Consider the following 21,581-nt stretch of genomic DNA (forward strand, 5'->3'; position numbering starts at 1 on the left):
TAGTTACTCACCTGTAGATTTGACTCATCCCACTACTAGATTAAGAACCCAGCAATGCAGGAACCATGTGCTTTGAGTCCCTTGAATATGATCCCCTCCATTTCTACGGGAATTTCATGTTAGGCAATCCATAAATATGTGTTTAACTGGAAAACTCTATTCATCAGCATTTATTTTATAACATGTACTTAGTTTTATATGCTTCAGTGGTCTATAGTGTTTAATTATACACTTGGCAGAGTTACAACAATTGCAGAGATAAAGAACATTGCTAGAGCCTTTTAGTGCTTTTGCATATATTTAGCTAAAGCTTTTAATACATAAAAAGCAAAAGACAGTGAATTATTATTAAATAGTTGATTTCTTTCTGACAAAAGTTTGGAAAAGTTTTGGAGAAAAGTTTCATGTAACTGGATTATTGAATAGATCTTCTCTGTGCCTAACAAGCTAACTGGCACGTAGTAGATGCTCAGTGAATAGTAATTGATGTAAATATTATTCTTGTTGTGTCTTGAGAAAGCTGGTAGAATTTATATATATTTGTTGTTACTAAATAGTCATCCTTTTTCTAATAAAACACTCTTGGTGGTGGTGGTGATGATGGGGGCTCTTCAAAGATTTTACATTGCTGTGTATCTTGTTTTAGTTATGGGACCCTATGTGAGAAAAGTCCTATGTGATGAGCTAGGAGCCCCAGCCAATTCTGCAATAAACTGTGTTCCCCTGGAAGATTTTGGCGGGCAGCATCCTGATCCAAACCTGACATATGCAACGACCCTTCTGGAAGCTATGAAAGGAGGGGAATATGGATTTGGAGCTGCATTTGATGCTGATGGGGTAAGTAGAAATGTTTTTTGCCTGCTGACCCTTTTGCCACGTTAATGAACCAGGCATTGGAAACCAGAGAATTAATGAACCCATCTGGGGCCGACATGTATGGGGCATATGAACTCTAACTAGCACTGTGTCTGCTCTTCTGTTTAATAAGTATTGCAATTTAGCCATTACTGTTCTTAGTTCCTGGTAAACATTATGTTATGAAAAGGTTATTTCTTTAAAAAAAATATTCATGCAATAAATCTTTACTTATGGCTGGTTTTGTTGAAAGCACCATGTTAAGGAACCAGCTGGTTTAGCTGTCACCCCTGTTTTCCATTATGTTTGGGGGACTATGTGAATAAGGATATGGAGGCTACTGAAACCTGAGGTAGCCATCCACATTTCAACAGGTGTGACACATTCTTAGTTGCGTCAAGCTCTTGGGGCCTACAATATTCAGGGATTTAAAAGAAGGTTTCCCATGCCCTCTTTGGCCTCATTCAAGTTGTTTTAAATATATGATGGCAGTAAAGTGGTGATTATGGGAATGGGCTGCTAGTAGCAGTTGCCTCTGTCTGATCATTTTCATACATTCTTTCCCACAGGATCGTTATATGATCCTAGGCCAAAATGGCTTCTTTGTGAGCCCTTCTGACTCCCTGGCCATCATTGCTGCCAACCTCTCTTGCATTCCATATTTCCGTCAGATGGGGGTCCGAGGGTTTGGGAGGAGTATGCCCACCAGCACGGCCCTGGACAGGTAAGCAAGGATATCATTGTGAAAAACTTCATGGTAGGCCCTGATATCAATGTTTGCTTTCCTGCTAGCGATGACTCATTCTTCCATACTCTGTTGGGAACTTGTGGAACTTAGAGACAAGTTCCTGGGTAGGAAAATGGAGAACCAGGTGGGCTGAATTTGATTCTTGGTCCTGTCACTTCTTAGTTGTGGGGATATGAGGGTAATAATAGTATCATCCTTACATAGGTTGTTATGAGGTAGGAGAGAGGTGTTTCTTGTAAAACATTTAATAGAGTGCCTGGTACATAATACATACTTCATAAATAAAACAATTAGTAATTAATTATTTAGTAATAAAACAATATGTAAGTGAGGTGTGAAAAGAACATGGGTTTTCAGGTCAGATAATATGTTAACCTGCTGGCTTGTATTCTTATTAGGTTTGTAAAAGTAGGGATGATCAATTATAAGTTTGTTGTGAGAAGAAATGAGATGTACCCAACAGATATTCACTTAGTATATCTAAGTGTTAGGTTGTTTTCTCCTAGTCCTACCCATCCCTACCATCTTTTTTTTTTTTACCTTGTCTTGTAAAACAAGGAATTTCAGAGTCTAATATTTTCAAGCAAGCATATATTATTATGGAAGCAGTACTTGTTGGAAAGTTAGAAGACACAACAAATAAGTAAATGTAAACATCATATCCCTTTCCCTGAGTTACCTATGTTAATAGAAAGTGTGTATTTGCTATAGGATCTCCTTTTATACATATATAATATACATAAGTAATTATAATCATATATAAATGCATAATATATAATATGTGTAATACATCATGTAATTGCTTTTTGGTAATACCAAAAAGTGATTTGAAATGCCTGATAACTTGTTTTTCCATTTCCATCAACAATCTTCAGCTTTGTATTAATATATTTTATGTCATCTAAAACCAAGATTATATTCACATTTCCCCCAGGTGTCCCCAAAATGTCTTTAATGGATTTGTTGCTCAAAGCAAGATCATACAAGACCATACATTGCATCTGGTTGCTATGTCCCTTAAGTCTTTTATAATTTAGCACAATCCTTTTCTCTTGTACTTAATGACAGTGATTTTTGAGGAGACCTGACCAGTTGTCCTGCAGAATCCCACCTTCTGGATTGGTGTGGTTATTTCCTTATGGTGCTATTCATTTATTCATGAGGTAAAATTTACATACAGTGAAATGAGTCATCTTAAGAGTACTATTCAGTGAGTTTTGGAAAATGTATTTTCCAAAGTCATTGCATGGGTTAGTAGTTTATTCCTTTTTGTTGCTGTGTAGTATACCAAGGGATGAATAGATCACAATGTATTTTTCCAGTCTCCTGTTGCTGGACATTTGGGTTGTTTTCAGTCACTAGCTATTGTGAATCATGCTGTGATGAGCATTTTTATACAAGTCTTTTTGTGGACACATCTTCGTTTTTCCTGGATAAATATCTAGGATTAGAATACTGATTGTAGGTTGACATATGTTTAATTTTTCAAGAAACTGCCAAACAATTTCCCATTTTTACACTCTTAATTGCAATCTATGAGAGTTCTAGATGCTTTATATCATTATTATCATTTGGTGTTGTCTTTTTTATTTTAACCATCCTAGTGAGTATAAGATGCATGCATTTGGGTTTAGATTTGTATCCTCTTAATCTCTAGTGATGTTGTGCTTATTTTCATATGTTTATTGTTCGTTTTTGTAACTTAATGTATTTGCTCAATTAAAAAATTGGGTTGTTTGTCTTTTTGTTATTGACTTATAGAAATTCTTTATATATTATGGATAATAAGGCTTTTGTGAGATATATGTATTACAAATATTTTCTCCATGCCTGGTGCTTGCCTTTTCATATTCTTAATGGTATCTTTTGATGTGTATAACTTTTAAATTTGAATGAACTTTAATGTATTATGTTTTTCTTGTTTGGTTAGTATATCATTTTTTGTCCTCTATAAGAAATCTTTGCTTACCCCAAGGTCAGAAAGATTATTTCCTTTGTTTTCTTCTAGAATCATTGCAGTTTTAATTTTGATATTTTTAAGTCTTGATGATTTTGAATCAATTTTTGTGTGTGGTGTAAGGCAGGAGAAAAAAAGTTTACTTTTCCCCCATATCCATTTGTTATAACCCTAATTATTGAAAGGCATTTCCTTTTCCTTTGGTACCTTTGTTAAAAATCAGTTGATCATATATATGTGGGTTTATTATAGGATTCTCTATTCTGTTCCATTGATTTATTTGTCTATCCTTATGCCAATATTACATTGTCTTGATTACTGAAGTTTTATTTATTTTTTTATTACTGAAGTTTTAAAGTAAATACTGCAATCAAGTGACTCCTCCAACACTTTTTCTTCTTTGTCCAATAAAAAAAAGTGTGTGCCCTAGGTCCTTTGCATTTCTGTATACATTTTAGTATCAACTTGTCAATTTTTACAAAAGCCTGTTTGAGATTTTGATTGGGATTGTGTTAAATCTATGGAGCAATTTGGGAAAAATTGCATTTTAATAATACTGAGATTTCCAGTCCAGGAATGTGGTATGTCTTTTAATTTATTTAGTTTTAATTAATTTCTCGTACATACATTTGAGTTTACTTTTTCATACATATGTGTTGTAGTTTAGTGTAGAGGTCTTACCTAATTTTTCTTTAAATTTATTCCTGAGTATTTTTATACATTTTAATGTTATTGTAAATGGAATAGTTTAATGGATTCAATTGTCCAGTGTTTTGCTGCTAGTAATTAGATATACAACAGATTTTTGTAAACTGATCTTGTATTCTTCCAAAAGATGGGAAAATAATCACACACCTTTTGGATGTCCCCTACTTTATTTGTTTTCCTCAGGTGATAGTGACATCAAGTCCATGATGATCCACCTCAGTTTAAAATTTTTGCCTAGCAGCACCAAAGAGAAGGGTATATGATTCTGTGTTGTTGTTGTTTTGTGTTGTGTGTGTTTTTTTCTATTTGCCTTTGCTTATGCCCTTTCTTTAAAAAAAAAAAAAGATTCAGTAAAACTGTAGAGAACAGGCAAAAGTAGAACCATCTTTAGAAACTAAGAACCCAGAATTATATACATCCTGAGTGTTATGTAAGTTAATTTAACATCATGTAGGAGTGTAGTTAATAATAACCTTCCACTTATACAGAATCTTATAATTTAGAACGTCTTTGATACATTTGATCTCACTTGATCTTTGCAATAATAGTGTGGTAATTGGCTAGGAATTACTCTCAACATGTTAAAGATGTCGAATCAAGTATCAGAGAGATTAAATGACTTGCATAAGGTTGCACAGCTAATAAGAAAGGACCCAGGATTTGTAACTAGGTCTTCTGATTTAAAAAAATATATTTTATTGATTTTTTTTTTATACAGAGAGGAAGGGAGAGGGATAGAGAGTTAGAAACATTGATGAGATGATCACCTGCCTCCTGCACACCCCCTACTGAGGATGTGCCCGCAACCAAGATACATGCCCTTGACCGGAATCGAACCTGGGACCCTTCAGTCCGCAGGCCGACACTCTATCCACTGAGCCAAACCGGTTAGGGCAGGTCTTCTGATTTAATTTGCTATTGCATCTGCCCAGTAACTACAACTTGATTAGGATGATCCCTAAAAAACCAATTGAGAATACTACCCAACTTTCCTGTGGGGTAGCCAGCAACTTTTCAAACCCTGGCCCCAGGAGAGGCTGGTTTCATTCTGACAACAAAAACCATTTGTCCTCTTTTCTTGTGGAAATTTCCCAGTAGTTCTTGATTTCACTTTATCCCCCTTCCCAATAAATCTGTTTCAGTCAGAAACCAGAGGCCTTGCTTCGAGATTTCACAAAGGACTTGTTCTGATATGTAAGTGACCATTTAAAAGGATTATTCATGCTTGCTGGTTGAGATTCAGAATTCTGTGGGGCTCTGATGTGGTGATTTGTTTTGGGTATTTGATCTGTTGTGTAGCTCCCAGGTGGATGCTCATGATGGACACTTTCTAAGCTTCTTTCTTCCTATGTAAAATAAATGCAGCTTCAAAATTTTAACAGTGGTTTCCTATGTAGGTTATTTTTAAAACATTAATAAAATCAGGAATGTGCCCAGAATTGCCAGGCACTGGAAGAATGACAACTGAGTAGTTGGGAAACATTAAATGGTGCATTTGCCTAACCTCCTGGAATTCCAGAATAAGGGGGGCCCACACCCTTGAAACTGATGAATTATTCAGACAAACTTTTATTGTTAACAGATAATCATTGTTCCCTGAGGAAAGACTTTCAGTGTCTTTCACTTCTACCTTTACAGTGTCTTTCATTTCTATCCTGTGTCACTAAAACAAGGATTCCATTCACACAGGATAATACAGTTTCAGCCTTGAAAATGACATTCTTTTGGGGCTTTGTCATTCTGAATATGTCTGATTTGTGGTTGCAGATGAGTCTATGTTGCTGAAATCATTTTGGTTTAAATGATTTGAGAAGTAAAGCACATTCAGAATACATTTGTGGCCTGAGGCCTATCTCCACCCCACGGGAAGGTATTAAATAATCCTGTGTGTTATCTTACAATAATATTTATGAAGCGCCCATCTGTGCTTGGGGCTCTGCCAAATGCTGTGTAAAACAAGGCAAACGCATGCAGACTAGAGCCCTCATTAGAGATATTTACAGCCTCAAAGAAGCTAGCATCCTTGGATATACTGCAAGGGAGCCAGATCTAAAATGTTGTTTTGACTATAAGGGAGGCAATACAAATATATATGGTGGTGAAGGGAGTTAATGCTCTTCTACCTTGTCTTTGCTTTTTGTGCTACCCCTGTTGTTCACCACTTACTCACACAAGAATTATTTATGAAGGGATTTTTGTGTCCTAGACATAGTCTCTTGATCTGGTGGAACTTAGAGTCATGGAGAAGACAAACAGTAACAAGTAAAGAAAAAAAAAATAGATATTTTTGTAATTGTAAATTGTAACACATGCTCATGGGAAATGAACTTGATGCAGTAATAACTGGTGGTATGGAACATCCTGCTTAAATGGAGTAGCCAGGGAAGGATTCTCTGCGGAGGTTATGGGTAGGAACCAAGTATCAGAATGATGCAGCTGGGCCTGGCTATGTTGCTGAGTTCAGAAATGGCCCGTAACACATGTGAAAATACTTATTTTTCAGAATGTAGTCTATAGCTATTTGTTACAAACCCTCAGTCTGAAATATGTACTGTAGCTTTATCTTGAACATATTTAGCTGGTCTTTGGAATCCAGACAGTGTTAATCCTGCAAGCATGTAAGTATTGACTGGTCTGTGATGACCTCCGTCCTTACTGCATCCTTTAGATCTGTGCTGTTTTGTCTCTAAGATCAGTCATGCCAGACTAAGGTAGTGGGAGAAAGATAAGCTAATATTTAATTAGTCTCTCCATACATTGCTTTTGCTACAGGATGATGTGAATTATTTTGCCATAGCAGATAAATATGTTCAAGTGTATCCTGTATTAAAAATTTTTTCAAAGGGGAAAAAACAAAAACATTTATCATAAGAGTTACTGCCCTGAAATTCTCTGTAGCCAATTTAGTCAAGGTCAAGGCAGAAAAGAGATGGCACCATCAAAAGGGTTTACTAAAAATAATTCAATAATAGTAACTTAATAACCTGGTTCACAGAAGTATGGGCAAAATTTAAAAAACGTATGCTATACTTCAGGACTCATAATAGCAGAAAGCTGTTAATTCTCCTAGGACTCATTCTCTCTTGCCTGCTATGTTGGCAAGGACTCTCTCTGCCACTGTAATGTCTCTAGGAAGGCATGGTTGTTGTCAGGGTGTCCAGCACCCTATTCTCAGCCCTCCCACTGACGCAGCCTCCTGGGCCTGTGCCAAGGCACTGTGGCCATGGGGGGAACCAGCTAGTGCTGACAGAAGCCGAAGCCCTTAACACCACCCTGGGGGAGTGGGGATGAAAGACCTTTTAAGCAGGGATTTCAACATGCAGTCTAGAGCACAGAACTAAGTGACATGCAGTTGCTCTCCAATGGGAACATTGACTTCATGGCCCACCTTTATTCATATTCTCAGTTTCAGTTTTTAGAGGGTCCATTTGGTTAAATAACCTTCTTTTGTTCCTGTGACTTAACATATTTATACAATTTAAAAACCAATCCCATTCATTAGAAATAAGGTGAGCCCCCAAAATCAGGGGTCCTGGCAGAACACCAAGGATACTCGGGAGCCAGACAGCAAGACAGAGATGTTTACTCCTGCAGGAAGGTGCACACGCACAGGGCCTGGCAGCACACACCCTGAGCAGCTGTCTGCTCAGTCTTTTATGTCTGACGCCCGTCATCTGTCCCTCACTCTTAATTGGTCAGAGTTTAGGCTCACAGTCTTGTGGGATTGGCTAATTTAAAGGAAAAAGGGAGGGGTAGATCTTTGCCATTTCAAAATGGCGGCCCCCAGGGGAGCTGCAAGTCAAAATCGCGAACCAAAATGACAGTTGCCTAAACTCCCTTCTTTGACAGAAAAGATTACTTGTTTATTATCACACATTTATTGTTGCAAAGAGCCATGAGGTAACTCTTTGGTTTGGGCTGATAAAAATGTTCTATATCTTAATTATGGCAGTAGCTACACAGCATAGTTATACAACTATATACATATATTAGAAGCCCGGTGGGGTCCCTTGGCCTGGCCTGCGGGAATCGGGCTGAAACTGGCTCTCTGACATCCCGCAAAGAGTCCCAGGTTGCGAGAGGGCACAGGTCAGGCCAAGGGACCCCACCTGTGCACAATCTAAGCTGGGGAGGGACGCGGGAGGGCTCCAGGGCGTGTCCAGCCCATTTCGCTCAGTCCTGATTGGCCAGACCCCAGCAGCAAGCTAACTTACCAGTTGGAGCATCTGCCTCCTGGTGGTCAGTGCGTGTCATAGCGACTGGTCGAATGGTCAAATGGTCCGAGTGACAATCAGCACATTAGGCTTTTATATATATATACTAGAGGCCCGATGCACAAAATTTGTGCATGGGAGGGGGGTCCCTCAGCCCGGCCTGCACCCTCTCCAATCCGGGACCCCTTGGGGGATATCCGACTGCCTCTTGCAATCTGGGACCACTGGCTCCTAACCGCTTGCCTGCCTGCCTGCCTGCCTGCCTGATCACCCCTAACTGTTCCCCTGCTGGCCTGATCACCCCTAACCGTTTCTGCCTCGCCCCGCACCCGGGACCCAGGATTCCCTCCTTTGGCTGATCACAGGCAGCCGGGACCCGGGCTTCCCTCCCTCTGGCCGGCCACAGGCACCCAGGACTCAGGCCAGCTTCGCCCGGGCCAGTCACAGCCACAGGGGACCGTGGGCGGGTGGCTTTGCCAGGGCTGCAGCCGCAGGTGCCCGGAATCGTGGGGTGGGCAGCTTATCCCTCTCCTGGGCTGCAGCCTGGCTGGTCCCCATTCCTCTCTCCCCAGTATTGAGTGTCTAAGCTGTTATGATGTGATGACTATTTGCATATTAGCTCTTTATTATATAGGATACTAGAGGCCTGGTGCACAAAAATTTGTGCACTGGGGGCATCCCTCAGCCCGGCCTGCGCCCTCTCACAGTCCAGGAGTCCTCAGGGGATATCCTACCAGTGGCTTAAGCTGCAGTCTGGCTTCCCTCAGTAGGAGGCGATTGGGCCAGCCAATCAGGGCACGGCACTGCCCCCATCACCCCACTGTTACCACCTGGCCTCCCTCTGCGGGAGGCGATGGGACGGGCTGATCGGGACGGTGCCAGCCCCCCCATCACCCCTCTGCCGCCGCTGGTCACCACCCCCCTCATCCCTGTTCCCTCCCTCTGCCCACTGGCACGCGTCTTGGTTGGCCTGACCCTGCCCCCCACTGACTGGTCACCCCCTGCCAACTGGTTGTTCAGTCGTTTGATCAATTTGCATATGCTTTTATTATAAAGGACTAGAGGCCCGATGCACGAAATTCGTGCAGGAGTAGGCCTTCCTTCCCCCAGCTGCCGGCACCAGCTTCCCTCTGGCACCCAAGTCCTGGGCTTTCCTCGCAGCCCCAGCTTCATCCGGAAGGTTGTCCAGAAGGAAATCTGGTCTAATTAGCATATTACACTTTTGTTATTATAGATATATATAGACACACACACACACACACACACACACATATATATATATATATATATATATATATATAGTCTTGACATATAAATTGATGAATTTTATTTTATATAAATTATACCTTGGTAAAAGTGATAAAAATAATCAAAACCTATTTAAGCACAAAACAAAGCACCTCCCTTTATGACCGGGTTCAGGAATCCTCCTCCTCCCTGAATAACTAGTTCCCAGCCTGGAGGCTTGCGTTGACTAGATCGTCAGTAAACGTGGTCCAGGTTTAGTGGGGCTGGGTGGCTTTGGAGCTGCTGCCCACTTTCTTCCTCTCTGCAGTGACCCAGAGCATCAAGTTACTCCCTGCAGTCTTGTCCTCTTTGAAAAATACTTACGTGTAGAGTCAGAGGCTCCAAGATTTCAAGGTCATTAGCCAACTTATTGGTGGCATAAAAGATACAAGGAAGATAAGATAGCCCAGCATAACTCTGAAAAATAATGCTTGGCCAGGCTGCCAGGTAAGCTTGGCACTTAACAATGCTTTTAATTGAAGGAGGATAATGATAAATCATCCTAGGCCTGAAGATCTTTCTGGAGTAAAAGAGCATGCACTTTGAGTCTGTGCTTCATATTTTAAAGTAGATTTGGTAACTCTAACAACAAAAGGAAAATTTTTAAATGAGTTTTAAACCCCAGCCTTACAGGGTGGTGTTCAGCTAGGCCTGTGGGAACACTGCTTAAATGATTGCTAAATATCCTTGGTTTCACTTCACCCATCAGGCTGAAAGAATAGTATCTAAGAAAGATGCACAGGGTGAATCAAGAAGCTGCCCCAAAGTTTGGCCTGCTCAGAAAAGAGTAAGAGGATACATGTATTTTTGTTTACAGTGAACTCTATTCTAATATCTTGTTCGATTTTCACACAAACCCTCAAGTATTTGAATTGGGTACTATTACTGTATTGACATTCTATTTATAGAGAAATTATGATATTGAGAGGTTAAGTAACTTGCCCAAGGTCACACAGTAAGAAAGAAGCAGTCAAAACTGGTACAGTGATCTGATTCCAAGCCTTATAATTTCTTTACTGTTCCTTATTGTTGAGAGCAGGAAAATGTTCTGATTGTACCTTGAGTGAAAGTCACTAGTGTGGGTTGGTGTGTGTGGGGTGGGGTGGCGGGGAGAACTTACATTGCCTAAAAGGTGGTGTATGACATCAGACAAGCATAATTAATTTTAACCCTAAGGTGTTGTGTAATTTTGACCTTGAACATCACTACTTTAGCAAAGCTCTGGAAGAAGTAAGTGGTTTGCTGGCTTTGACATAAAACTTCCAGGAAAATGTTGACTTGGAGTTCAAGGTAAGATGTGCATTTTATAGCCTTGCCCCAGGATCTGCTTGAGGTAGTTAAGATCACTAGCAGCGGCTAGCAGCAGCTGGGCAAAAAGCATTTATCAGGTTTCAGCAGCTCTTCTCTGACATTCTCTGTAAACTGGGTTAAGCAGATATGATTCCTTCACTCTGTTTTTAATCTCAGAGTACAGTGATGACCAGAAACATGAAAGGTACCGATTAAGTACAATGATTTCCTTTAGTGAACAATGTGTTAGCAGTTGGATTTAAATAAGATGCCCATGCTTAGGGACAAAAAAATGAAAATAAATCTTGTTAGGCCTTGTCTAAGGTGAGGGTGGGATCAGACCGAGGGATCCATTTGTCTCATCTCTGATCAGGTTTCAGCCTGAGGTTTAAATTTGTCATCTGAAATTCCCAGTCCTTTAGAGTCCCTGATTGCATCAGTGGTTTGTTTTCTAGTAACTCACTCTTTGGTGAGTTGGTGCCTGTATTTAAGAATGTATGATCTCTATCCAGGACTCACAGAGATATTGTGTCAGTCAGGATCTTTGTGCTGCAAATGGGAGAAAACCAGCTGAAATGGGCCTAAATAATAAAAGGAATGTGTTGGCTCCCATAACTGAAGAAGAGTTGGCTGCAGGTGAACCTTGCTCCAGCTGCTCACATGATACTACCATTTGACCTGGATACTCGCACTCTGCTCTGCCTTAGAAGATGTTACTCTAATCCTCAGCCTCCCTGCCCCTGGCTCTTCTGCTAGAGGACTATAATAGCAATCCTTCGTTGAGGATTAAATGAGGTAATATATAGATAGTACTAAGAACAGCACCAGTCCACAGCAAGAACTCAATGAGGTTAGCTATTACCAACAAATCAAAGGGTAGACAGTGGATTCTAATGACTGGTCTCCAGTTTTTTCACACTAAGGAACTTAGACTAAACCTTAACCAGTGGCTACACTTAGATCCTTTATCCTCTATGTAGATAATAGCACGTGGGTGGTGCTTTTTGCTGTGGGTTCCTCACATTTCACAGTACAACAAAGCTTTTGGGAGAATATCTGTATTTGGTAGTTTTTCAGATTACTTTGTAAATCAGCAGTTCTCAGCCTGTGGGTCTCGACCCCTTTGGGGGTTGAACGACCCTTTCACAGGGGTCGCCTAAGACCATCAGAAAACACATATATAATTACATATTGTTTTTGTGATTAATCACTATGCTTTAATTATGTTCAACTTGTAACAATGAAAATACATCCTGCATATCAGATATTTACATTATGATTCATAACAGTAGCAAAATTACAGTTATGAAGTAGCAACGAAATAATTTTATGGTTGGGGGTCACCACAACATGAGGAACTGTATTAAAGGGTCACGGCATTAGGAAGGTTGAGAACCACTGTTGTAAATAATGATTGTTAATTTCCTTTAGCTCTTTTGTATGTGTATAATGAATCTTTCAATTAGGGACCCAGGATTAGACCCATTGCCATTTGATTTTTTTGCCTTTTTATTAGTATTCTTTAAAATTGTTACAATTAGAAGGTTTTTTAATTAACTTTATCAAGTGCTTCCCTAGAAACATATTGATACCATTGTAATTAGCTAGTTATTAATAAAAAAGGAGCAAAGGGAAGTCCAGACATCATAGGTATGTCATTTGGGCAGCTTCACATTCCCCAGGGATCCAACTGAGGGAAGATAGACCCATGCCCAGTAAAGCTGGATGACACCTGGAATCAGAGGTCATTGGCCAGAATGGGCGTGGCCACTGCAAGCGTGCGAAAATTTGGGATACTTAATCCTCTGAACAAAGAAATTCACTCTCTTGAGTCCTCTTGGCATGCTTGGCTCATGGCTCATGCTTGGCTTCCTGGCATTCTCCCATGTGGCCCACGGCCATGCGGACCCACACACGCAATAGACTAATAGACTACAACTAGCCTGAAGGTATACTTGACCCTGCTCCAGCATGGAAGGGAAACTCTGGACACTGGCTTTGATTTTAGCTCTAATGAAACCCCAGTTACACTTCTTCTATAACTGGATTAGGGAAAATGGGACTTTGGAAACCCGGGGTATGATTCCATAGAAATAAAGCTTTCTACCATGTCGCATCTTCCCATGGGGGCCTCCAGAAATGCTTATTCCAGCAATACCCCAAGAAGCCCACTCCCACTAGCAACGAGGGAAGATGAGGCATGCTCCTCTCTGGTATCAATATTGTGCCCTTGAAGCTCCATTTCTTTAGGAAAATTATCTTTCTGAGAAAACATAGAGGGTTTTCCTTTTTTTCTTTTAAAACACATTGTGCCTGTCTGTATGCTGGCCAAAACCCCCATACAGAGCTCAAGGATTTTTTCCCTACCACTAATTCTGATGATAGAAATTTGACTTTGCATTATATACACATCCCATTAAAATATGTAATGTGATTTGTGTGCATAATTTAAGCATTTGCCCTGCCGGAAGCCAGTCCATCCTTGCTGCTTGACACAGTCGCTGCAGGGAAGAAACATCTGCACAGCATATGTTTCAAGGGACCTGGTGTTTATGGCATACTGTTCTTAATATGTTTGCTCACCTTCTTGGCGCTATGTGTTTTAACCAAGGTCACCTCTCCGAGAAAGGTTGTTTCCCCAGGTAGGGATTTTTCCCTGAAGTTAGGGAGGGAATAAAACCTCTTAACTAAGTGCCAGGCGGGTAGTTAATCACTTTAACTACGAACAATCACGCTTAAGCTACATAATCTTTACTCCCTGGAATGGAGATAAGAAACGCCCTAACCTTTGGAATAGAAATTGATAGAATTAAAATCAACTGGTATAAATACAGATGTAACAAGACAATAAAACACAGAACCTAGAGAGAGAACATGGCAAAAGATCCTGGACAGAACCTGGCTACAGAACTTGGCTGTAGAACCTAGACAGAACATGGCAGGAGAACCTGGACAGAACCTAGCGAGAGAACATGGCTGGAGAACCTAGGGAGAGAACATGGCAAGAGAACATGGACAGAACCTAGCTAGAGAACCTAGACAGAACCTAGACAGAACCTGGCTGCCGAACCTGGCTGGAGATCCGGGCTAGAACCTGGCAACAGAACCTGGCTGGAGAACCTGGCTAGAACCTGGCAACTGAACGCTGCCTCCGTGTCCTTCATTCTTCGCCGACTCTGTCCATATCTTTGGGGACCCCTGGACCTGCTGGGGCTGGATCCCAGCATTGCCCATTTCAAAATCTGTTTAGTAGTTCAGCCAAAAACTAAAATAAGTAAAACATACTCTGTGCTATATCTGTGTGTGGGAATGAAAAGACATAGGAGAGATTCCTGAAAAGTGGCTTTCCTTGTTACTCTGTTACTAATGTAACACTAGCTACTTCCTTTCTTACCATTAACATCTCAATCCCAATTTATTGTTGTAATGATTGTTTCCTGCTTTAATAATCACTTTTAAAAATTTATAAGCTCCTCTGGAGTCCCTTTATCTGCAAACGCATTAGCCAATTCCTCTGGTGCACTAAGGAGAGACTTGGGAGATGGAAGGGTGGATATTCCTTTGCATATGGGGTTTATTTATAAGAATCTTATCAAAACAGGTGGGTGCCAGGAGCATGAGGAATTTGAGAATGAGAGCTGACTTATACAAGGCGGTTTGGATTTGTGGACCAACTTTTGGAGTAGGTTATAGACCAGAGGTTGGCTTGTGTCTCTGGGTGGGCCTGACATTGAGCCAGGTTGAGGCTGTGATTTGAGTGTGTGATCATGTTGGTACATCTGACTTTACCACTTATCATCATTCCTTTTCAAAGCCTGTATCTCCCCATCTAGAAGGGGAGTAGTCAGGGTTGGTATAGTGGTTCTTTTATACAGAGCTCCAGGGACCACATTCCTTCTTCCTTGCTGGGGTTCTTGATCCAGCATCTAGAAGGGTTCAGGAATCTGGAGAAGGCGCTGTGTGTAAATTAAATAAGAGTCCAGAGACTAAACATAATTTTGAAAGGCATTTGGGGGGCCAGAAGAACTTGGCTAAAGAAACCAAGTTCTCTTTGTCTCAGGACCCCTTGCTCTTTATTAACACAATTTGTCCTAAGGCAAGGTCGATATACACATCAAAGGGTAAGGTTTTAGTATACAGAATCCATTGTCAGATTGGGGAAAATGCCTACGGCTGTTCAGGTGTTTTGGCCAGTAGGAGGCAATAACATGTAGATTGAAATGCCCTAGCTGTCTGGCAGCAAGCAATCATTTTATGGTTTGGGGAAATGCCCTCAGCCATTTCCAGATGATTCAGCCTTGCTGACATGCTGGAACTGACTTCTGGCACTTCCTCATTGCTCTGCCTCCCTTGGGTGTAGCCCTTGTCTTCATTTTTCAAAATAGCAGGAACTCCAACCATCATGTCTACATTTTAGGCAGCTTCTGGAGCAAAGGATAAAGAAGGGTGAAGGGAATAGATATACTATCTATTTACCTTTCAAAGATGTTCACTGGAAAATTGATATTTTTGCTTATATTCATTGGCCAGAACCTGCTGATAATGGCTACCCCTAGCTGCAAGAGAAGCTGGGAAATGGAGTCTTCATTTTTATTTTATTTTATTTTATTTTTTTATTGCTAAAAGTATTACAAAGGGTATTATATATGTGTCCTTTTGTTCCCCGCCCCCCCCGCCCTTGACAGTCCCCTGGCCTCCCTTACCCCCCAGTGTCTTATGTCCATTGGTTATGCTTATATGCATGCATACAGGTCCTTCGGTTGATCTCTTACCCCCCTCCCTCCTGCCCCCCAACCCTCCCTGGCCTTCCCGCTGCAGTTTGACAATCAGTTTGAGGCAGCTCTGCCTCTGTATCTATTATTGTTCAAAAGTTTGTAATGGTCTTTATTATCCATGAATGAGTGAGATCATGTGGTATTTTTCCTTCATTGACTGGCTTGTTTCACTTAGCATAATGCTCTCCAGTTCCATCCATGCTGTTGCAAATGGTAAGAGTTCCTTCTTTTTTACAGCAGCATAGTATTCCATCGTGTAGATGTACCAAAGTTTTCTAATCCATTCATCTACTGATGGGCACTTAGGCTGTTTCCAGATCTTAGCTATGGTGAATTGTGCTGCTATGAACATAGGGGTGCATATATCCTTTCTGATTGGTGTTTCTGGTTTCTTGGGATATATTCCTAGAAGTGGGATCACAGGGTCAAATGGGAGTTCCATTTCCAGTTTTTTGAGGAAACTCCATACTGTCTTCCATAGTGGCTGCACCAGTCTGCATTCCCACCAGCAGTGCACAAGTGTTCCTTTTTCTCCACATCCTCTCCAGCACTTGTCGTTTGTTGATGATAGCCAGTCTGACAGGTGTGAGATGGCACCTCATTGTTGTTTTGATTTGCATCTCTTTGATGATTAGTGACTTTGAGCATGTTTTCATATGTCTCTTGGCTTTCTGAATGTCCTCTTTTGAAAGGTGTCTATTTAGATCCTTTGCCCATTTTTTGATTGGATTGTTTATCTTCTTTTTGTTAAGTTGTATGAGTTCCCTATAAATTTTGGAGATTTGGCCCTTATCAGATATGACGTTGGCAAATATGTTTTCCCACGCAGTGGGTTTTCTTGTTGTTTTGTTGATGGTTTCTTTTGCTGTGCAGAAGCTTTTTATTTTGATGTAGTCCCATTTGTTCATTTTCTCTTTAGTTTCAACTGCCCTAGGAGCTGTATCAGTGAAGAAATTGCTTCGGCATATGTCTGAGATTTTGTTGCCTTTGTATTCTTCTAGAATTTTTATGGTTTCCTGTCGTACATTTAAGTCCTTTATCCATTTTGAGTTTATTCTTGTGTATGGTGTAAGTTGGTGGTCTAGTTTCATTTTCTTGCATATATCTGTCCAATTTTCCCAACACCATTTATTGAAGAGACTATCTTGGCTCCATTGTATGTTCTTGCCTCCTTTGTCAAATATTAATTGAGCATATTGGTTCGGGCTAATTTCTGGACTCTCTATTCTATTCCACTGATCTATATGTCTGTTCTTGTGCCAGTACCAGGCAGTTTTTAGAACAGTGGCTTTGTAATACAGCTTGATATCTGGCATTGAGATCCCACCTACTCTGTTCTTTCTCAGGATCGCTGCAGCTATTCGGGGTCTTTTTTTATTCCAGATGAATTTTTGGAGAGTTCGTTCTAGATCTTTGAAGTAGGCCATTGGTATTTTAATGGGAAGTGCGTTGAATTTATAGATTGCTTTGGGTAGTATGGACATTTTAATGATGTTGATTCTACCAATCCAAGAACATGGTATGTTTTTCCATCTCTTTATGTCTTCCTCTATCTCTTTTTTCAACGTCCTGTAGTTTTCTGAGTAGAGGTCTTTTACCTCTTTAGTTAAATTTATTCCTAGGTAGCTTAATTTTTTTTGGTGCAATGGTAAATGGGATTGTTTTTATAATCTCTCTTTCTGAAAGTTCACTATTGGTGTATAGAGGAGTCTTCATTTTGAATGGCTGTGTGCACCACTCAAAATTAGGGGTTTTACTATCAAGAAAGAAGAGGAGAATGGTTATGGAAGGATAGCTGGCTGTCTGTGCCATAGGTTAGATGATGTTCTAAATATTTGTGTAGAATATTGTAGGCTATGTAGCTATAAAATAGGTTTCTTTTTAATTTTTGACATGCTGAAATCTTTTGTTTATTTCTTTAGACTAAAGAACTTAGGTTGATGACATAAACTATGATGATGATGATATTAATGATAATGAGGAACAAGAGGATTTTTTATATCTAAAATCAACTCTCAACCTAATCAGAAAAGTATTTTTTTACCAATTTTACATATAAGTAAACTGATGCCCAGAGTAGGAGAAACACATGGACTTAACACTAGTCCTTACCTTTGGAGTCATGGCAACAAAAATTGGGAAGCAAGCTATTTGGGAAGGTAGTAAGGTGATTTTTTAGTAGCAAGTAACAGAAAACTGAACTCCAAAGGATATAAACAATAAGGGAAAGGTGTCTCACATATTAAAACATTTAGAAAGAGCTAGCTCCAGTGCGATTGGGGTGGGGAGCTATGTCATTGCCTTAGCATTGTCATTAAGGAGCCAGAATCTGTCATCCTCAGGGTGTGGTCTTTGTCCTTGGTGAACATTCCTCATGGGAAGGTCCAGCAATTCTAGTTATTTGCTCCACAACTGACATGCTCTAATGGAAGAAAATGGACTGCCTTTCATTTATGTGTCTTCTCAAAGGTAAGGAAACCATCCAGGGCATATTTGTCCTGATCTATAATACATTCACCTTTGCCGAGGATAATTAATAAAGTCATGGTTTCGTTCAAGAGGAAATCAGCATGAATGACTGGGTGAGCAACTGCCAGCACCTGCTAATGTATTTAAACCATTTTCCCACTATTCTAGATTTATGGGTGTTTCCCTGAAAATGCATTTGACATCACTTGCTGATGACAGTTTGCTCACTTACTCATCAAGAAACATTTATTGAGTGCCTTCTTTGGGTTAGATAGTGTTATATGTGAATACAGTTCACCCTCTCCCTCAAAAAATTTATGATTTAATGAGAGAGACAGATATTCTGAGCAACGCTTACAATACAATGTGAGGAATGCCATAATAGGCCATGAGCATGCAGAGAAGAACCACTTACCTTGACTTGGATCAGGATCAGGACTTGTGGCTGTAATGGAACTTCCTTCTCTCAGGTTCTGAACGAGCTTCTTGAGAACAGGAACCACATTTTATTTTTTATCTTTGTTTTTAATATAAATACAATGCTTTGACCATAGTAGTTGCTCAGTGTGATAAGCAGGGATGAGTCAGGTTAGGAAAAGAGAAAACATTCTGGAGCACACCATCTACTAGTATTGTGAGTAAAAATGTGATACAGTGTGATGACAGTATGTGCTTAGAATTCACAAACACCTGAGTCCAAGATAGAGCTCTACCATTGCTGTTTAAAAGTAGGGAAGTCACTTAACCTCTCTGTGCCTGTTTACTCAATTAGAGTATTTAACCTCATCAGGTTATCATGCAACTTTAATAGGATAATACATGTAAAGTGACCAGCACAGAATAAGAACTCAGTGAATATTAGCTGTTATTATTACTTAATAACATAGAATACCTTATCTTTTATCTAAATCTTCAATTTTACTGAATTGTTTGTTGAATAAAGTACTTTCTTTAAATCAGAATGTTTCTGGCAATTGGAAGGGAACCTTATACATGTTATGCTTCCCAATGTCTTAGTTGAAAGCCATAGAATTAACAGGCATTTATAGTCTGATTCTGACAAATAGCACATGCTAATATTTCCAACAGTCTGTTGACTCAGTGCGCTCCACTTCCTAAAATAGGAAAGGGTTCATTGTTGAAGAGTTGCCAAATTTTTTTTTCCCACAAGGGGCTGGGTTTTCCTTAATTGTTGAAATCACCCTTTGTTGATAAGTCCCATTTCCACAGGAATTTCTAGATATTCTCAGGGCTCATGCTCTGGGTACTGCCCCAAAGGTGTTAGGTATTTTTAAGCCAAGAGTGTCAACTGGTCATAGCTGCCACACACCAGAGACTCTTATTTCCTCTAATTGGCTTCAGAGGCCATTTTCTTAATAGTTTCTTCCTCTTATAAAACTGTGTGCCACATTCCATTTCTGAGAAGAATACAGTTTGTCAGAGCATGTTAAGTTTTTTGGGGATAACTGACCCAACCACTGGAGCAGTGAGGTTAGGAGAAATCCAGTTGCATGGAACCCCTGGTCTCGTGTGTGGGGTGAAGAGATTGAGGATGCTGATGTGTTCTTTGGAGGGAGAGAGTCACAGTTTGACAGGAAACATCTGTTTTAATCTGCTCCAGTATCAACACAATGGCTGTGGTAGGAAACCTGTTGTTACTGTGTGGGTTTCATTTCTCAAGCCAGGGTTTGGCCTGAGATCGGCGCTGTTTGGACAGGCAGCAATGTGGTACCATTTGTCAAAATACGGACATAGCAAGCAGCTTATTGGACAGTGTTCTGGGGCTATTTTTCTATTTAAAGGAAACCATTTTCCTTCTAAACCTTTGTGACTGTCTCTTCATTTCTCTCTTTTCCTTTGTGTTTTTTCTTTCTCAGCACATTTCCACCTGGGTGTCTGTTATGACTGAACACTTCTTAACCTTAATTCTGCATCCTCTCTCATGAGTAGGAATGGCTCCCCATGTGAAGTAGGATTCTCCTCATGGGTATCCAAATATCTGGGAAACAATTGTGCAAACACTCAGACTCACATATACTCACACTCACAATGTTTTTGAGATTGTCATCTACCCCTTAAAGTTTATCTGCCTCCTCTCCCCATCTTCAGCATCACTGCCTAGAATTAATTAAAGATGATGTTTCTTTAGCTTTATGGAACTGATTTGCAGGGAAACCCGCCTCATTTTTCATTATTCAAAAGAGTATAGTTGGTATCTGACACTTAAAATTTGCCTTTGGAGAATTAAAGGAATTCAAAGAAATCTTATTATATCTGTGCATCTGTGGTACTAATCACTTAACACTATGACACTGCTAATGAAATGTGCAGTGTGGATTCATAGTACTGAGCTCACATTACCTCCACAATCATTTTTAAATTCTAATATCTAGAATGCCCTAGGCATTATGAACAGCTATTAAAGGAACATGGGAGCTGATGTTCATAACAAAAACCACAGTGACATTCAGATAAAATCAAGGTCCTTTTTTCATTTAAGAGAAGAATACAGTAGATTGATTAATCAAGAGATACTGGCAAGGCCGTGTATTGTATCATGGGAGTTCACTCACACCACCAGTTGAAATGAATGAATCAAGAAGCTTCCAAGTTATTTTTTATTGACCTTGGCAATGGGTCCAAATGAAAGACAATGGAAAGATCTCCAACTGATTATTTTATTCTCTTTTTCTCCTGCTTCCTATCTAATGACTTGAATGCATATGTGTTCCAGATGTTGGCCTCATCCCATGTGGACAAATTCATTTCCTTTCTTTTAATCAACATCCTCTGCCCTGGTCAGGCTGGTGTCTGTACTGCTCTGGGCCAGGTATTACGCACAATATGGAGGGCAGGTCCACAAGGAAAAGATAAGACACACTCTCTCTACCTTAGAGAATCTCCAAGCCCAGGAGGAGGTACAGACAAATAAACCAATGACCACAGAAATAATGGTTATAAGGTAGGTGACACAAAAAAGTGAGAAATCAACTTTGCTTAAGATTGGAGGATGCTGGGCAGAGATGACTTCGGAGAGGAGGGGCTATTTGAAAGTGTGTTGAAGGTCACATAGATTTGGAGAATAAGAATTTGTTGGCTAGACAGGAAGGAGAATTGAAAGGACACACCAGGGAGTAGATAACAATCAATAAAAGGGTGTGAGGCACGATTTATCAAGGCACATAAAGAGACTGCCAAGCATGACTTTTCTGGAGCATTGTTTCAGGATTTATGGAGGCACACATAATAAAACAGTGGGAAACAGTGATGCTGGAAGA

General features: G+C 40.1%; 1 protein-coding gene across 1 annotated transcript in view; it reads left to right on the plus strand.

The window, feature by feature from the left end:
• Nucleotides 1-21,581, plus strand: part of PGM5 (phosphoglucomutase 5) — a 170,952-nt gene that overhangs the window by 37,323 nt on the left and 112,048 nt on the right. Inside the window, exons 5-6 of the mRNA XM_023764581.1 lie at nt 647-837; nt 1,425-1,579. Coding sequence (XP_023620349.1) covers nt 647-837; nt 1,425-1,579 — 346 coding nt within the window. The remainder of the gene's footprint in view (nt 1-646; nt 838-1,424; nt 1,580-21,581) is intronic.

This window comes from Myotis lucifugus, unplaced genomic scaffold (assembly GCF_000147115.1).
Source record: "Myotis lucifugus unplaced genomic scaffold, Myoluc2.0 scaffold_337, whole genome shotgun sequence".
In the NCBI taxonomy this organism is placed as follows: Eukaryota; Metazoa; Chordata; class Mammalia; order Chiroptera; family Vespertilionidae; genus Myotis; species Myotis lucifugus.